The sequence below is a fragment of the Quercus lobata genome, chromosome 7, assembly GCF_001633185.2.
Source record: "Quercus lobata isolate SW786 chromosome 7, ValleyOak3.0 Primary Assembly, whole genome shotgun sequence".
Taxonomy (NCBI): Eukaryota; Viridiplantae; Streptophyta; class Magnoliopsida; order Fagales; family Fagaceae; genus Quercus; species Quercus lobata.
The window spans coordinates 30,291,119-30,308,419 of record NC_044910.1 but is presented as its reverse complement, the minus strand read 5'-3'; the positions used below and the strand labels follow the sequence as shown (position 1 = coordinate 30,308,419).

The following is a 17,301-nucleotide window of genomic DNA, read 5'->3' as shown; positions in this document are numbered from 1 at the left end:
ATTAAACAGTGTTCTTTTTCAGCCACACTGTCTAGGCATGTATTTTTGCCTTTCGGTTTTTCATGACGTTAGATTGTTCGCAGACGTTGTCCAGTAATAGATTATTATAGGATATATAGTGCTTTTTAGTCAAAGAACAACTTAGCTTAATTTGTAGTAAATTAGTTATAAACGTGTTCTACTCCTCATCTTTGGAAATATTAAAAAGAAAAAAGTTTGGATGTGAAACTATCTAATTCTGCTTATCCAAAGTGTGTAGTATAAAGAATTAATACCAAAAAAAAAAAAAAAAAAAAAAAGAAGAAGGAGAAGGAGAAGATAAGAAAGCCACTATTAGTGAAGACTATTATCATATGTTAGAACACAAATAGAAAGAAGTTTATCACCTATAGTAGTTTTCTTTAAGAATTTATTTACCTGGTTGTGACTGGAAAAATACCTAAGTTTATCCCATAGGGATATAGGATGATGACCTGGGAGGGCGGTATTCTTTTCTTGAAGAAAATAAATTCCGCATTTAAGTTTTAAACAAGTGATTCGTAAGTGCTTTCATGACTCAAATCTAGGTGCACTAAACCAAGTTGCTCAATTAACTAATTGTTACGCCAACATTGTATTGGCACTAAATTAGTGTGCAGATTGTTAATATAAGCATAAACCATCCTCCAGTTGACTAAATCTATCTGTCATTCCAATCTTTATCAACCTTTATTGTACTCGAGCTATAGGCATTTCTTATTGTTTTTGTGTTAAGGAATATTAATTGGATTTCAGAATCATAACTGGCAGCAAGAAAACAAGAAATCACCTTGGCTCCAACCAAAACCCCACATATAGATCTGCCCCGCTTTGAATACTACGCACTACACGTCGAGAGCAATTTGAATTAAGTTGGTATAGAATATCTCCACTAGAAATATAGAAACAAGTAAAGAGAGAACCAAATTTTCAGTATGGAGACAAATGAGTCACATGGTGTTGGAATAAGAGCAACTTTACTAGCTAGCTAGCTAGCCTGCTGATTGCTTGAAATCACTAATTAAACAATGAGTCTACCCGAAATCCATTTCAGATACTTCCTAATTAATATATCCTAGTCAGGGACGGAGTTAGGACTAGGAGTACTTAGGGGGGCGACTCTGCTGCTAGCTATGTGCGGTGGCTTTGGTCTTTGAGTCTACTATTTTACTACTAAGAATTTTTGTTTAAAATTTTTTAAATGACCAAGTTGCTTGATTTTGGTAAAATAGATTGATTGGGCTTAACTTTTTTAGTTTTATTATTGGTGATTTTTGTTATTGGGCTAATTTTTTTGGGCTTATATATTTTGTTTTAGATTTAATCTATTAATTTTTTATATCCTTTAAAAGGTGAAAAATGCTAAAACTGCAAAATTTTTACAAATTGCTAATGTGGTGAGTAGATATTAATAAGTAAAAAGTGATGCAAGTGTACGAACCAATAAAAATTTGTTACCTCAATAGTTTGTATAAACATTATAAAAATGTTTGTAGTTAAACATTACTTTCAAAAGAATTGATGGCATTATTAAGGGGCAAACCGTAAAATGATGATCCTAGTCCTAGCTAATTATAAAGATGTTATGGCCGGATAATCATCATTTGTAAAAAGCAGCACACGCGCGCGACAGTTCGGCCCACACCGTAAAAACAAGACTTTATTAATCATCGATGTTCACTAATGTACTCACAGTGACGAAAAAGTAAAATGATGATTCTGCTTAATTCTTCAACCGTGCACTTTTATGTGTGCCGCCAAGATAGAACATTATAATCATACGAGATAAAGGGGTGCAACAACTTTAACAAATTAATTAAACACAAACTTAATTAGCTATACTGCTACTGTAATATACTTGTTAGCGAATACTACTATGGCACTAACCGTGTTTAATAAATAAATTGGTGATGTTGAGAATCAATAACAACATATTAATTAACTGTTTTTTTGATGATCAACATAATAATTAACTTAGTTGTTTTGAAAATGTTGTATCTAATATAATAATAAAAAAGGAGCTTGATGAGGTATTCTATAAATTAAGGTAGTACGAAAATAGAGTAGATGGAGAAAAGAAGCAGCAGACGTACGTCATGGATGGTGGAATAAAGCTGGGGGGGAAAGGGACCTACGTAATTAGTATTAGTGTTAGCCACTAAGCAAGACAAACGTCGGAGACTAAGGTGAAAAGCTCTCTCTTTCCACGTACTTCAGACCAACCAAATTTCCACTAATAAGGACAATTTTAATGTCCAAAATTCACCTTCCTAGCAACGGGAGCGAACGTGGTTTTGGAATTAAGTTTTAAGAATCCAATGCATTGTCACTCTCATTCTCCACATTAACCCATCTTCAATAATCATATTCTCTCTCTCTCTCTCTCTCTCTCTCTCTCTCTTCTAGTAGCTATAGAAAGAAAGAACCATGTCAAGAATTCATCCTGCTTATCAGAATAGAAGCCATGATGATACGTTAACTTTGGAGGAAAGGAGCGAAGAAGATACCGATCAGCTTCAGCTACAACTAGTACGTCCTTCAGTGCTCACCGTGTGGAAGCGATCTAGCATGACTTTCCAGGGGACTGACGGATTCACCGTTTTTGACCACCATGGAAGACTGGCTTTTCGAGTTGACAACTATTCCAGGAAAACCTCTTGCAATATAATTAAAGGAGGAGGTCTCGTCCTCATGGACGGAGCTGGGAATGCTTTGCTAACTCTCAAACCCCAGGTATATTATACATCCATCAATGGATCTCTCGTGTGTTGTATTTGTATATAGCCTGCTCAACTACTCCTATACTTGACTGTTACTGTTATAGATATTATATCATGATGATAGATCGTATATAATCACCACTACTATATGTGTGTAAGCTCTGCTATATATATAAAATCATATCATATAAAATATAAATGTATTGCATCGTACATGAACAGGTATTAAGCATGCAATACCAGTGGAATGCATATAGAGGAGAAGATAAAATGGGAAAAAGGGTGACTAGTACTACTTCAAAGGTATTCTCGATGAGAAATGGATCAACGCTTTTCCACAGTAGCAAAGACGAGGCAATAGTGATGATGATGGGATCATCATCATCATCAGGACCTAGTACTAATGATATTAATACTGATCATCATCATAAGACACCAGATTTCAGGATCGAGGGATGTTTTAGGAGGCGAAATTGCAAAATAATAAAGTGTAGCAGTGGAGAAATGGTGGCAAGGATTGCTAGGAAGAGAGTGAACAACAGGAGGATATTGCTTGGAGATGACGTTTTCAGCCTAGCAGTACAACCTGGCTTCGACCCTCAGCTTATTATGGCCTTTGTAATTATCTTGGACCGCATTTGCAGTAAGCCATTTGCCCCGGTCTTGTGTTCCTAATTAAAAAATAAAATTCTAGTGTATATGTATATTCATTTCTACACACCAAATACTGTCTGACAAAACACAATACACCATACACAAAATCTCATGCGTTCTGTGTTTACTGTTCAGTCCTTCTCCTTCAAGAAAAAAGTCATCTCGGCCGGGTATTTCTTTTTTTTTTTTTTCTTTTTTTTTTAATATAATCCAGCTTAATTCCAAACAGACATGTATTTTGAATAACATTAATGTTCTGTTTGAATTGAGGGAGAGGGAGAGAGAGTAGAGTAGAGTAAAGTAGATTTAGCACAAAATTAGCTTATTTTTAGCCAACTCTGCTCTACTCCCCTCCACCCCTCCTTCTTCCCCCCTTCATCCAAACAGGCCTTAATGAATTGAGTGGATGCTTTTTACATCTATATACTTGCACTTTAGAATCTCTTTGATATGTCATGTTTATTGGTTGAGACTAGAGATGAGTCAAGATGATGATCCAACTCCTCTTCTTCAGGGGCTACTAGGAACAAAGTACGAACTCACACCTGCATGCCGGACAATTATGGTTATGGACTTGCATTTTAATCTAGATGTTATGTTAGTATCTTGACCTTAATTTACTTGAATTTTCAAATCAATCCTTAAAGTTATTAATTTTTATGAATTAATCTAATCTATTTAATTTGGTAGTCCACCATACAGTCCTTCCATGCGTGATTTTGGTAGGCCTTGGCCTCTGTATTAGACTCGCTCTTGGCAATCCTAGCTAATTCACTACTCACTAATATTAATATAAATCCATATACTAAGCCAGACATCCCACCTGCAGCTTCTTGCCTAATTAAGGGATACCTCTCTCCCAATCAAAACTAATCTTTTAGTTGTAAATATAATTTTAGAAGAGAATTAGAACCTCCACTTACTCATTCCACTAGAGATTTATGGCATACACAGATAGCACAGTCTATCCCCAACTCTCCCCGACAGTCGAAAGGGATTCAGAAATCAAAATCACAAGGCCCTCCTTCAGTTCAGGTCGAGAGGTGGCATGAATCATGCAATGCATTGCTATACAGTATACACTACTAAAGAAAAAAAGCACGAGTAGCAATTAGTGGTTATAACAATTTCTTTTCTTTTTCTTTTTCTTTTTGATAGGTATGATTGCATCTTTTACAACTAACGCCAAAAAAGTGCTCTGGCACCAGCAGCACCTCTTTCCACAATTTTATACTACCATCTTGTACCCAAACTCAGAGTATAAGCGGTCAAAACAATACAGATAGTCAGATACAAATAAATCCATGCCACGACTAACTTGGCAATTACATGAGATCTTTATACTAATGGATGAAGGACAACATGCTATCACCAACCCTAGTGGCTCATCTGTGATGTTAGTACTATGAAAAATCCATTAACCTTGTTAACAATAATCAAAGAAAATACGGGCCAAACGCCTGGCCATATATGTGCCCCAGATGGTCCAACATCACTCAGTCACCAGACACATAAGTCTTGTCCTCATAATACCTTTTCTCACTTGCTGCCTTCTTCTCATTACGCTTCTGCAGTGGAGTAAAAAAAATTTAATCTTATATTTCAACCAGAAAGGCATCAAAAGCAGGCAAAACAATGAAAAGTTGAATAACATTCCAAAATCTCTTTTGACTCTAGGACATACTGTTATTTCTTTAAGCAGACATCCTAAATGCAATGCTTCTCATCCCTATAAAATTTTGTTTTGTCTTTTTCATAGAAGTTTTAAAACCTTTTCAATCTCTACATTATTTGATGAAAATAGTAGGATTGAATTTCTGATCAAAAGTACCAAAAAGTGTGTAGTTGAGAATAGGAGAACCTGGTATGCTTCATGGTTTGATACGATCCTCCTAATTATTGTGGTAGTTGTGACATCCAGGGGACTTTCCAAAATTTTAAAGATACCCATACTGATCGGAACATCATAAGGGTTGGATGTTTCCTGGAAGTAAAAATAATGTCAGTCAACAGCTAAAATATAAAATTTTATAATTTCGGAAGAATTACATACAGGATGAATCAGACATTATGAAAACTGCTACTTCGATCAATAGTATCACCACTAGAAACATATTTTAAAATTTACCTTCTGAAAATCATGATTCTCTGCTACTGTTCCATGGACAACTAGCGAGATGTTGAAGGTAATGATCTGCACCAAAAAATTCCACTAAGTTCCACCTTTGAAAATAACATAAAGTATGGCCTGACCACATCTTGGAAAATCCACAAACCCAATGAACAATTAACAAAACCACAATCAGACCAGAAAGAAAAACAGAATATTAAGAAAATATTTTCTTTTTTGATAATTTGATAGTTGGAAGAGGGGGGATTTGAACTTTTGAACCCTAGATGTCGCCATCAAAAACAAACACTAAGAGGTGTTAGTTGAGCTACAAGGCTATCAGCAACAGATTATTAAGACAATTACAAAATGAATTTAGATCTCAAGTACCTAATGACTTAAACCAAAGGGAAAACTCAATCCACTTGAATCATGCAAAAATCAGAATAATCTGAGCATTTGAAAGACTCATTTTGCAACTTTATCACACCAATTTGAGCTTATCTTCCCAGGACATTTTAAAGACATTAACACCTGGCACTCTAATACCAGCACAGCAATTTTCTCAGAACAGTATGACCATGCAATGTTGCGAGAAATCCATAGCCAATGCAACTGATGGGATGGAGGGGGAAAAGGGCAGTTTATAGCCATCATGGTCCTACTGTAGAAATTAGAAAAAAGCCTGTCTTCATTAAAAAAAAATGCATTTGGAAATCTGTGAGCTGAATAGCAATTAACTTAAAACTAAGGTCTGCTTAGTATCTGTGATAATGACCTCAAGAAGTAATGAATGCACTGGAAAGTAATGCATAACAGGATGCCAGTACTGCTTGCAATAGCAGATAGGAGTGTTATTGCTTTATAGGGTTGTTCTAAGAGAGAAAATATAACATGTACTGGTATGGTAATATGGGTGCAAGAGTGTTTTTTGGGAGCAATAGGTTTGTGCATATTGGTGGTTAGTAAATTTGTGCTGGGTGGCTTCAAATGAAGCGGACGGTGGGCTTGAAATATGCGAGGATAGCTACAAATGTTGACACTTGCTTGTACTTATTGCATGTAACTGTAAGTGTTCACGGACTTTTCTTCTTTTCTCTTTTTTTTTTTTTTTTTTTTTTTGGGGTGTAAATTACCTTTTAAACCTTAAGAGTTTTAGGTATTCTTGAATGCTTCCTTTGAAACTTACACTTTCAAAATGTTTCATTTAAATCTCAAAGTTTCTAAAAATGTTTTATATAAACCTTCTATCACATTTTTTCTGTTAATCCCATTAGACATCACGTGGCTAACTGCTTTGTATGAATTTTATTTCAAAATTTGAGGTTTAAACGAAACTCACCCAAGACTCCAAGACTCTAAGGTTTAAAAAAAATTATTTGAAACTATAAGGTTTAAATGAAACTTCTTTAAAAAAAATTGAGGTTTAAATGTAACTTTTTGAAAGTTTAAGTTTAAATGAAATGTACTTTATTTCTGTCCGCATGTGTGAGGCTATCCAAGGTCCACCATCCAACTTTTTCCCTGGAAGAGTGTCTGGTGTACTGAGGCCCTTAAGGGTCGTTTGGTTGGAAGGATGGAAAAGTGAGACAGAAAATGGGAAGGGGATAGAAAAGTAGGGAGATAGAAGATATTTTAGTTTTCTTTGTGTGTTTGGTTTGGGGGTGAAAAAGTGGAGAGATAGAAAACTCTTTTATTTGGCTAAAGAGAAAAGTGAGAGAATGGAAAAGGTAGTTTGTATAAATTTACTCTTATGCCCTTATTACATAATATATAAGAAATAATTTTTTTATACTCATTATATAATAAAAATATTACTAATTATCAATTAAAATTAATAAAATAACACTTTATAAAAATTTATACATCATACATATTATATTACTTTTACTTTTACTTGTTATTATAATAAATTATATATTTTTTGTATATAAAAAAAAAATGGACACATTACAAAAAACAAAATAAGGAAGATTTGGTTGTGTAGAGACTCTAGAGAGACAGCTGTGAAATGTAGTGGAAAGAGAAAAACTATAAGAAAGAAGATGTGTGGTTAGTTGGGCATAGTTACTATTTTAACAAGGGGTAAAAACACAAAAGCACGGGCTGAAGCAACATTCCACAAAATCAACCTAGTTTTCTCCCCTCCCCAATTTGGGGAGAAAACGCCCAGGCCCCACCAGTTTTCCCTCCTAAAATTCCTTCAACCAAGAACACAAAAAAAATTCTTTCTCACTTTTCTCTCCACCTTTTCCATCCCTCCTAAAATCACCCCAACCAAATGGGGCTTAAAAGGATCTCCTTTGTCTGGACAGCAGCCTAGGCGAAGATCCCTACTTGTTATTCTTATAATCTTATCAAGTGAGGATTTTCCTTGGGTGATGTTGTATGTGCAAGTTTAAGGGAGAGACGGTAGATCACTTGTTGATCCATTGTGATATTGCTTATGACTAATGAAGTTTGGTTTTCAAAACATTTGGGATTCATTGGGTGTTACCAAGGAGGGTGGTGGATCTTCTGGCTAGGTTGAGGAATTGGTTTGGGGAAGCACTCTTTAGATATTTTTTGTACTGTTATGTTCATCATCGTGCTTCCCCTTGGATATTTTTTGTACTGTTATGTTCATTATTGTGAGCTTGATGTAACCTTTTTTTTTTTTTTTTCGATTATTCGAGAGTTGGGGCAAGGGGATTTGAACCCGGGATATCTCTATTAGAAACACTAAGAGGTGCTAACCAGTTGAGCTACAAGGCTCTTGCAACATAACCTTTTTTTTTTCCAATAAGTTTTATTACATAAAAAATATAATTAAAAAAAAAAGCTCTCTAAGGTTAAATTTTTTTTTTTTTTGGGGGTTCGGTTGGGGGGGGGGGGGGATTTATAAATAATTTATTCTGGTAATCACAGTTTTCATAAATTTATCATTAACTATAAGAAAGTAAAGAGATATATCCGGTGTTCTAGTGCATGCCCCACAGTTTTCAGATCAGTTTTCCAACCATACAGCAGAAAATAAATCATTTTCACTGAAAATATTTTTCAAGAAAGGGGCTCTAATCAGAATAAGAAATCAACTAAAACCATGATAAAGAAATTTATAAAAGCAAAAGAATGAAAGACATAAACTGCACAACATTAAATTATAGAGAAAAACTAACCATGTCTTTTGACACCTCCCATGGAGCACCAATTATCACCTCATCTACATAGCGGCAGGCAAGAACGCTTAAACTTCTTTCATGAAGATTCATTATAGGGCGATGTGCTCCCCTAGTAGCACTGCAGAGCCATTGTACAACAAATGCAGATATTTAAGATTTAAAGATATTTAGACTTTTTTTGTGTACATGTGCGTGTGAACACGTATAGAACATCTCAAAGTTTCTTTACATGTAGAAGATGTTGAATTAAACCTAAAACCAAAAATAAAAATTGTTCAAGCTCTACAGAAAACAAATTCACAATCAAAAGGCTACACCAAAAAGTAATCATGCATTTGAAGGAAGATTCTATGAGCTATTGAACTGTTACGGCCAAACTGCAATTCTATAAAATAATACAAACAGATGTAATTGTAAGAAAGAATATAAGTTAGAGACAGATTATGCAGTTTTCGAACAACAATCATTGAAGAAAAAGGCAATTGTGATCTGTTAATTAGAATTTTACAAAACTCACAAGGATACCTGACACCAAAAGAGACACAAATAATCACCTACCTCCACAAAAATACTCATATCTCCAGACACTTAGGTTTAGGAAATATAATCCACATCCCATAAATCAAAAGGCTTGACTTGACACGGGAATAAAACTGTAGTATAATTGTAAAGTTTCAGTCTGAAGCATACTTTCAACTTACAGTCTGAAGTGTGGATATATATATATATATATTGGATAATTGGTGTGGATATATGAAATAGCTTATAAATGCATATATTATAATCCAAACTAGTACAGAAATTGACTGTGGCAGACATGCCCTACATAGGCTTAGATACCCAACAAAAACACACATGCAAGAGGAACCCTAAAAAATGGCCAAAAAGTCAACTCTGTGGATTTGAAAGACTGAAGCACCTAAATTCTGAATTTTGGTATACAAAAATACCTGCAAGCTGCGAAAGTTATTATTTTTATAAAAACAACAGCCAATTGCAGTTCACTATCTTCCCAAAAAATTAATTCCTCATGTATTTTCAATCCATAATTCTTTTCCCACAGCAATTAAATTGAGTGGACTAGTATTATGAGTTTTTATGTTACGTTTGTTCAACAGATTCTAGAAAATGTCTTCTGCACTTTCCAGTGTTCAACGTGGTGAAAGATATTGGTCCACGGAAAATAACCCAAAGGAGGCAAAAAAATGTTTTCCACTTTCATTCCTTTGTGGGCCACCCAGAAAAAAAAAAAATAGCGTTAATGAAAGAATGTCATAAATTACAATTCCTCATGTTCACTTGAATCTTTTTCTTTTTTTTTTGGTTTGGGGGGGTGGGGGGAGGGAGAGCTCCTTAGCTAGATAATTTTATACAAATTTCAATTTCTTTTTTCAATTCATTCCCTTAACTTGTCCCAAAATTTTGTATTAAAATTCCATATTTAAAGATATTAATGATTTATCCAAGTTGACTTAATATCCTCTTCTGCGATATCCCTTAAAACGTACAAGTAAAGTTCCACCCAAATCAGGGTTTTGAGTACAGGAATATTAGAAAGAGGGAAAAAAAAATGATAAAGAACAAATAAAGAGTCACGCATAACCACAATGTTGACTTATGGACAAAGGGGGGAGTAAGAAAAGAAGGTTGCAACCTGACTGTCTGATCATTGTGTATCCCAACAAGTAGAAAATCTCCAAGCTCCCTAGCAACCCTCAAGATCTATACAAAACAAATGGTCAACAACAAAATGTATAAAATCTCTCTTCTTGACCTGCAGAAATTGGTTGTCATTATCTAAATTAAGACGGAACGTTTTTGAAAGTTGGAAGAAAAAAAAGCTTCCAAAGTAAAGCATCTACAAATGTAAACTTGTTTAGATTTTTTTTTTTTTTTAATAGACAATATGTGAAAGAAACAATGAAGAAAAAGCAAGAAGGGCAAATCCATCTGCAGGAGTTAATGGTAGTAAGGCATATAAAATAAAAAGTAGTTAATGATAGTCATAAAAATAATTGTAATGAACTACCACAGAAAATAAAGAGAATGACACTCCACAAGAAGTATCAACAAGGAAAGCAAACAAGGATACTGCAAGTGACAGAGATTCCTCTCAAAACTGCAGCTTTGGAATCAGTTGTGATTAGGGACAATGAGCTTTATTCCTTTTACTTCCTTTTTTTTTTCTTTTTCTTTTTCTTTTTCTTTTTGTGAGGGGATGGAATTATGATGAAATGGTCAGAAGAATGGAGACATGACTCAAAGTAAAAATTCCCAGAGGATGGTTGTTGGATACTAAACCTGTAGCTGTACCGACTTTATTTCAAATTAGAGTCTGGTGGTGTCTGGAGAATAAGATGTGCAGAGTGAAGACACCATATTGTGTTACAAGAAAATTCATTGATATAACATTACTGATATATTAGTTGGGTGGGTCTTATGTAATTATAGCAGGTTGTTGTATCAGATAAAGTAAGCTGTGTTGTCCTATGACTTCCAATGGAGTTTAAAGACTGAAAATCACAAGGGAGAAAATCCATCCATCCCTCTAGACCATAATCTTCGTCACTCATACAATCAATTCATTCATCCATCTAGCCATGACTTTGTTAAATTATTCATGTGAGAGAAGAAGAAGAAGAAGAAGAAGAAGTCCAAATAGCACCTCAACGTGTCCAGCATGAAAAAGATCAAATGCACCATCTATATAAATTATGCGAGCATCCGGTCTTGGCCCCTGAAACAACAGGCATGAAAAGTTAATAAAAAATTTAACAAGGTAGACTTCACAGACAATACTTTGAAGAAAATGCATTTTCAAAGAAATCAAAGAGGGTGAGAACTCTAGTAAAAGCAAGAAGGAAAAGATAATAAGGTTCCTTATCATAATCGGTGGGGAAAAAAATGAAACAATAAGAAGTGGGGAGGGCCATTGATCTGTACAGCATAATCATCCAACTGCAAATTTATAGCATATTTCCCTTGTTAGCTAACAAGAGAATGTAGCCAAAAGCAGAAGTTACCCTAAAAAAATAAACAAGTTTTCTAATACTATGAGTAGAGGATGATCTCACTAGGCATCTATTCAATTTCAGTTGAACTCATCAAGGCCTAATCCAACTTTCTAGAGTCACAGTTTCTGTTAAGATGATGAAGACAATAAATCTAAATCCCTAGGTTGAGAGAAGGAAGACAAGATATTTGGTAATGCTCCTATATTACTTTCAGGGATTCAGCTCCCAAGTACTTTCTCCCATTTACAGATGCCAAGGATGCATGCAAATTAAAACTTAAATGGCTATGAGAACAATAGTGCCACATCATCTGATCCACGTGCCTCAACTAAGCAGGAGCCATAAGGTTGGCTGAGAGGCATAACCTCATGCTGTAAGCCAGACACGAATTATTTTTAACAACCTTTTCACATCCTATTTATTATAAACATTCAAGAAATATTTTAATTGAACTTGAAATCCACCATCAAAGCTAAAACAGATGACAGTCTCTACCCAATTAGAGAACCTTTTGCCACTGTGATTTCAATGAATTCAGTTACTATAAAGATCATACCCAATGCACAAGGCTCCCAATTCTGCAAATTATGGGAGAGATGGTTTATAGGCAACCTTACCCCCAATTACTGTCTTGATATGAATTTACCAGCGAAAACTTCAATTTTTTTTTTTTTTTTTTTTTTGTGTGGATAAGTGACATGAATATTTAATTTTTTTTGATAAGTAAGAAAATTATATTAAAACCTCAAGAAAACAAAAGGACAAACAGAGAGTACAGAGGAGGAAACAAAAAAAGAAGAAGAAAAGTAGAAAACAAGAAAACAAGCGAAGCCAACAAAAAACTAATTACAAAGAAGAGAACTAAAGAACATAGGGATAGAATCACTAGAGGTGACATGAATATTTAATTAAAATAAAAGGTGAAATCTAAGTGTGTAGATAGTATCTTTTCTCAACAAATATAGAATAAAATCAATCAAGAAAAAAGAGAGGAAGAAGAGATACTACCAAACAAATTAGACCACTCATACAAAGTTCATAGAAATAAGAATTTCAGCTAACGACTAGACAGCTCAACATCATTAAAGGTGCAGTTATTTCTCTCTTCCCAAGCCATTCAGGCAAAGAGGGTTGTTTTCCAAATCAAACTGTATCTACGTCATCTAAACAGTTGTTGCCAACTGAAATATACATCAATCACCCTCAGAGGCCTCACCCATTTCACACCAAACCTCAAAAAAGGAAAGGACCAAAGGTCATTAGCAACTATACCATGAAAAAGAAAGTGATCAATACTGTCGCCAATCCATTTACACAAATAATACAAAGCCAATCCACCAAGATTATGTTTTATTTAATAAACTTAATTCCCAAGGCCGCTGTTCATACCAACAGGGGGAAGGGGGGGGGGGGGTGAACCTTTTGATGAACTGTACTATTTCAATACTTATCTAAGAAAAATGTGTACCATTAAAGCCTCTTAAGGCCTAATAAAAGGATAAATATCAAATTTGACCACCACAGTTTATCTTCCAATTAGTCTATTAGCCCCTTTATTTTTTTGGCATACTAGAATAAAGCTTATCAAAAGGATCCACAAACTCAAGTTCTAAATCATGGAATCGTGACCAAATCTAAGACTACAAGAATGATTACTCCCATTCTCAAGAATACCAAACAAGAATAAGCATATGTGCCTTTGTTGTCAGCAAACTTAAATTATTAACTATTTAAGGATAATGTCTGCACTATACATCATGCCAAAATTGCACCAATCCTCCATCGCCTACCACAAACCTCAAGTAACCTGAACACCTCTCCCACCTAGTCCTAATACTTCTTCAAAGATTATGCCCATTAAGCCTCCTAACCACTTCTAAGGTCTATGGTCTACCCACCCCACATTTCACTAAATCTCCACAACCATTGTCCAACAGTACTGGTTAAATGTAGTTGGTTTTCTCGCGCCCAGGCCCTATGACAAAATGGGAAACAAATTAAATTCCAATAAAACAAATGAAATTTATATTCTTGACCTATCTGGCCCCCCCAAAAAGTCTTTTTTAATGACTTAAGTATATATATTAAAAGTAGCACAAAAAATAGGTGCAACATATATACATACAAGAGAAACATTTAAAAAAGAAACACTAGTTTCTATAATTTAAAAGATCTATAAACTCCAACAAGTTTGAGAAAGAGGAAACAATTTGTGGCAGCCATCCATTCCTAAAGAGAAAGTAAAAACAGAAACATCAATTCCAATACCAAATCCTTGCAACCTTCAAAACTCTGAGCATTTCTCTTGTTCCAAATGCACCACATTAAGCATAAGGGAAAAGTATTCCAAATAGCATTACAATATCTTCTTTAGAGATCATCTCAGTTTTAGGCATGTTTTGTACAAGTTAAGATTCAATCAGGTCCATTTTCATTACAGTTTTTGTTTCTTCGAACACTAAACTTGATTTGAGCCCAAGACCAAAACCATTAGATCCTAAGCCTGTCAACCAGTAAGAAGTTTATCCATAACGGAGTACTTGGACTCCGTGGGCAGATTGAGTTAATAATAACATCAAAGTTCTGCCAATGAGCTCTAACTCAAATGATACCTCCTTCCCTTGTGAGAGCAATATGGAGGGTGAGTTCAAGACCAACCATATGAGAGTTTAACTTAACAATAAAAAATAATAATAACATCAATGTGGTGCTTAAAGTTTTCATTAGTGAGAAGCTGATTACTTTCATGGATAGCACCCAACTTGAACAGCCAAACTGGGCTCTCAAGAATCAGAGAAGAACCTATCACAATTTAGAAAATGGCTTAACAAGAGTAGATTCTTCATGTTCAAAACCCCAATCCTCCAACTGCTCCAGAGAAGCAAGCACCAAGATGCAAACTTAATTTGTTGAAAGTAAACAAGCTGAAATCATGTAAGTGAATGGGTCCGAAGGTAGTAAACCCATATGCCCATCGTAAAGACCGAATATTCACCACACACACAAACACAGAACATACCTTCCCATTTGAAAATTGAACAATTCTGCGAGATGTTGGCAGAAAATGAGACACACGAGTTCCACTTCCAGATCCACCATCTTCAAATTTCTGGCTGTGACCATGGCTGAACTGTCTTTGCAAGGAAGAATGATTGTTACTGTCACTAATGGGTCTCTCTCGTACACAGAGAAGCATACGACCTGTAAACAAAGTTATCAGATAACAAATTTTAGAAGTAATAAATCCAACAGTATCAAGCATAGGGCAAAGCAGTCAGTCATTTGAAAAAAAAATTCAAAACACATATTTTATGCGGAAATTGGATGAGACATCTATATCAAGAAATGCTCCTCTAGTGAGCATGAATCAATAAAAGAAGTTTTTATTTTTTTTGGGTATAGAGCAAATAAAATTCGCAAAGCGTTTAGATATAAAAAGTAAAACAACAAAAGGAAACTTCTAACCAGAAAATAAAATAGTAACAGGCAAGAGACCAGAAGATTAAATAAAGAATGTACAGCACACTAACACTCGCTGATCACCACATTGCTGCTACCACCACTTCTAACCAAAGAGACTGCCTAGTATGGTTAGCTCTAAAGGGCCTAAGACTAAAAGTCCATGGGGGCTGATGCCAAGTAAGTAGCATTTTTTGGTTTGGGAGTACAGACCAATTGTAGTTAATTAGGCCATTTGTATCTGTTTTATTAATCCCTAATTTGATATTCAGTAGTGATACAAAACCTGCCCTGTTAGAGAAAGAATGGGGAATATAATCTAACTAACTAACCAACAATGTCGGTGCTGGAGACTCCTTCAGTGCGCTTAATTTGCTTGTAGCGACCAGCCTTCTTGGCAAGAGCATAAGCATCAGTACCATCAGGAAGGACACAAGGGTCGTCCCCGTGAATGATAAAATCAATGTTGTACTCGTCAAACAGCTTCTTCATGAAATCTTCAGTGATGGCATAAGGGGCATCAGGGATAACCTCGTCAACCCACTTCACGCCGTTAACCATAATCATCCTAAAATATAAAAAAACAAAGAAATTGAAGATAAAGATAAAGAGAGAAAGAGAAATGGATTAGTGTAATAGTAAGTACTCCACCTTTCATTGAGAGGGGTAACAGGAGGGCCTTTGTTGGCAATGATTTCGGGGTCACTGACAACACCAACGACCAATTGATCGCCAAGGGCACGAGCCTGACGGAGGGCATTGCAGTGGCCATAGTGCATCATGTCGAAACAACCATCCATGTACACCCTAACGCACCCTTTCTTCCTTTTCTTATCATTAGAGCTACACAGACTTGAAGGAAAAGGAAAATGAAGCTTCGATGATAGACCCAATAGCGACACCCCTATAACCACACCTCCGATTAAGATCGTAGCCAGAAACCTCGCCGTACTTCGTATCTTTTCCTCATCCGAAACCCCCATATCACTACTACTTTCTTTGCACGCCAACACAACACTAACACCAAATGAATCACTTCTTCTTCACTCTCTACTACCCCTATTACCTTTATATCATCTTTGCATCTCCTTTTGTAGCCTATATGATATATTCTATTTAGGGGCAGCAAATGGGTGGGTTTGGGCGGGCATAATTGTGTTGGGCATATAAAATCTATTTATCCATTTAAATCCCATCTAATTAATTGTTTCTAATCTAAGTCCAACCCAATTTAATTATTATGGATAAAATCCAACCCATCTAATTACCCAATTATCAAAATTACCAAAATACCACTAAAGTGAAAATGACCAAAATATTCTAAAATCTTCAAAAATGACCAAAATACCCCAAAACCCAAAAAATGACCAAAATACCCTCGAAACCCAAAAATGACCAAAATATCCCCGAAACCCAAAAAATGACCAAAATACCTCCGAAACCTAAAAATACCCCAAAACATAAAAAATGACCAAAATACCCTCAAAATCCAAAAAATGACCAAAATATTCCCGAAATCCAAAAAATGACCAACGTACCCCCGAAACCTAAAAATTACCAAAATACCCCCAAAACCTAAAAAAAAAGACCAAAATACACCCAAAACCCAAAAAATGACCAAAATACCCTCGAAACCAAAAAACTGACCGAAATACCCCCGAAACCATAAAATGACCAAAATACCTCCCAGAACCTAAAAAATGACCAAAATACCCCTAAAACCTAAAAATTACCAAAATAATCACAAAACCTACAAAATGACCAAATACCCCAGGAATTCAAAAAATGACCAAAATACCCCTGAAACCTAAAAATTACCAAAACACCCCCAAAACCCATAAAATGACCAAAATAAATCTGAAACAAAAAAAAATTACCAAAATACCCCCCGAAACATAGAAAATGACCAAAATACCCTTGAAACCCAAAAAATGACCAAAATACCCCCAAAAACCCCAAAAAATGTCCAAAATACCCCTGAAACCTAAAAAATGTCCAAAATAATCTCGAAGTCTAAAAATTAACCAAAATAACAACGAAACCTAAAAATGACCAAAATACCCCCGAAACCTTAAAAATGGCCAAAATAACCCCGAAACCAAAAAATTGACCAAAATAACCTAGAAACCAAAAAATGTTCAAAATACCCTCGAAACCTAAAAGAT

At 35.1% G+C, this 17,301-nt stretch overlaps 2 protein-coding genes across 2 annotated transcripts; one reads left to right on the top strand and one right to left on the bottom strand.

The window, feature by feature from the left end:
• Window positions 1-2,359: 2,359 nt before the first annotated feature.
• On the top strand, window positions 2,360-3,437 carry LOC115952238 (protein LURP-one-related 5-like). Its single transcript, XM_031069329.1, has 2 exons — window positions 2,360-2,751; window positions 2,961-3,437. The coding sequence occupies exons 1-2, from the start codon at window positions 2,446-2,448 to the stop codon at window positions 3,411-3,413; spliced, it is 759 nt and encodes a 252-aa protein (XP_030925189.1). The 5' UTR covers window positions 2,360-2,445; the 3' UTR covers window positions 3,414-3,437.
• A 1,135-nt stretch (window positions 3,438-4,572) lies between these two features.
• On the bottom strand, window positions 4,573-16,187 carry LOC115953536 (ethanolamine-phosphate cytidylyltransferase-like). The gene is made up of 9 exons (XM_031071253.1): window positions 15,788-16,187; window positions 15,469-15,704; window positions 14,697-14,878; window positions 11,329-11,400; window positions 10,318-10,385; window positions 8,661-8,781; window positions 5,521-5,586; window positions 5,254-5,376; window positions 4,573-4,960 (listed from the first exon to the last, which is right to left on the bottom strand). The coding sequence occupies exons 1-9, from the start codon at window positions 16,117-16,119 to the stop codon at window positions 4,889-4,891; spliced, it is 1,272 nt and encodes a 423-aa protein (XP_030927113.1). The 5' UTR covers window positions 16,120-16,187; the 3' UTR covers window positions 4,573-4,888.
• Window positions 16,188-17,301: the final 1,114 nt, after the last annotated feature.

What these genes read in the sequence shown, in the direction of transcription:
- LOC115952238 (XM_031069329.1), top strand. Translation starts at nt 2,446, where the DNA reads ATGTCAAGAATTCATCCTGCTTATCAGAATAGAAGCCATGATGATACG. An exon ending in TGCTAACTCTCAAACCCCAG is followed by an intron (nt 2,752 to 2,960) that starts GTATATTATACA and finishes GTACATGAACAG; the next exon opens with GTATTAAGCATGCAATACCA.
- LOC115953536 (XM_031071253.1), bottom strand. Translation starts at nt 16,119, where the DNA reads ATGGGGGTTTCGGATGAGGAAAAGATACGAAGTACGGCGAGGTTTCTG. An exon ending in CACAATGATCAGACAGTCAG is followed by an intron (nt 8,782 to 10,317) that starts GTTGCAACCTTC and finishes ATGGCTCTGCAG; the next exon opens with TGCTACTAGGGGAGCACATC. An exon ending in CAAACCATGAAGCATACCAG is followed by an intron (nt 4,961 to 5,253) that starts GTTCTCCTATTC and finishes ACTCCACTGCAG; the next exon opens with AAGCGTAATGAGAAGAAGGC.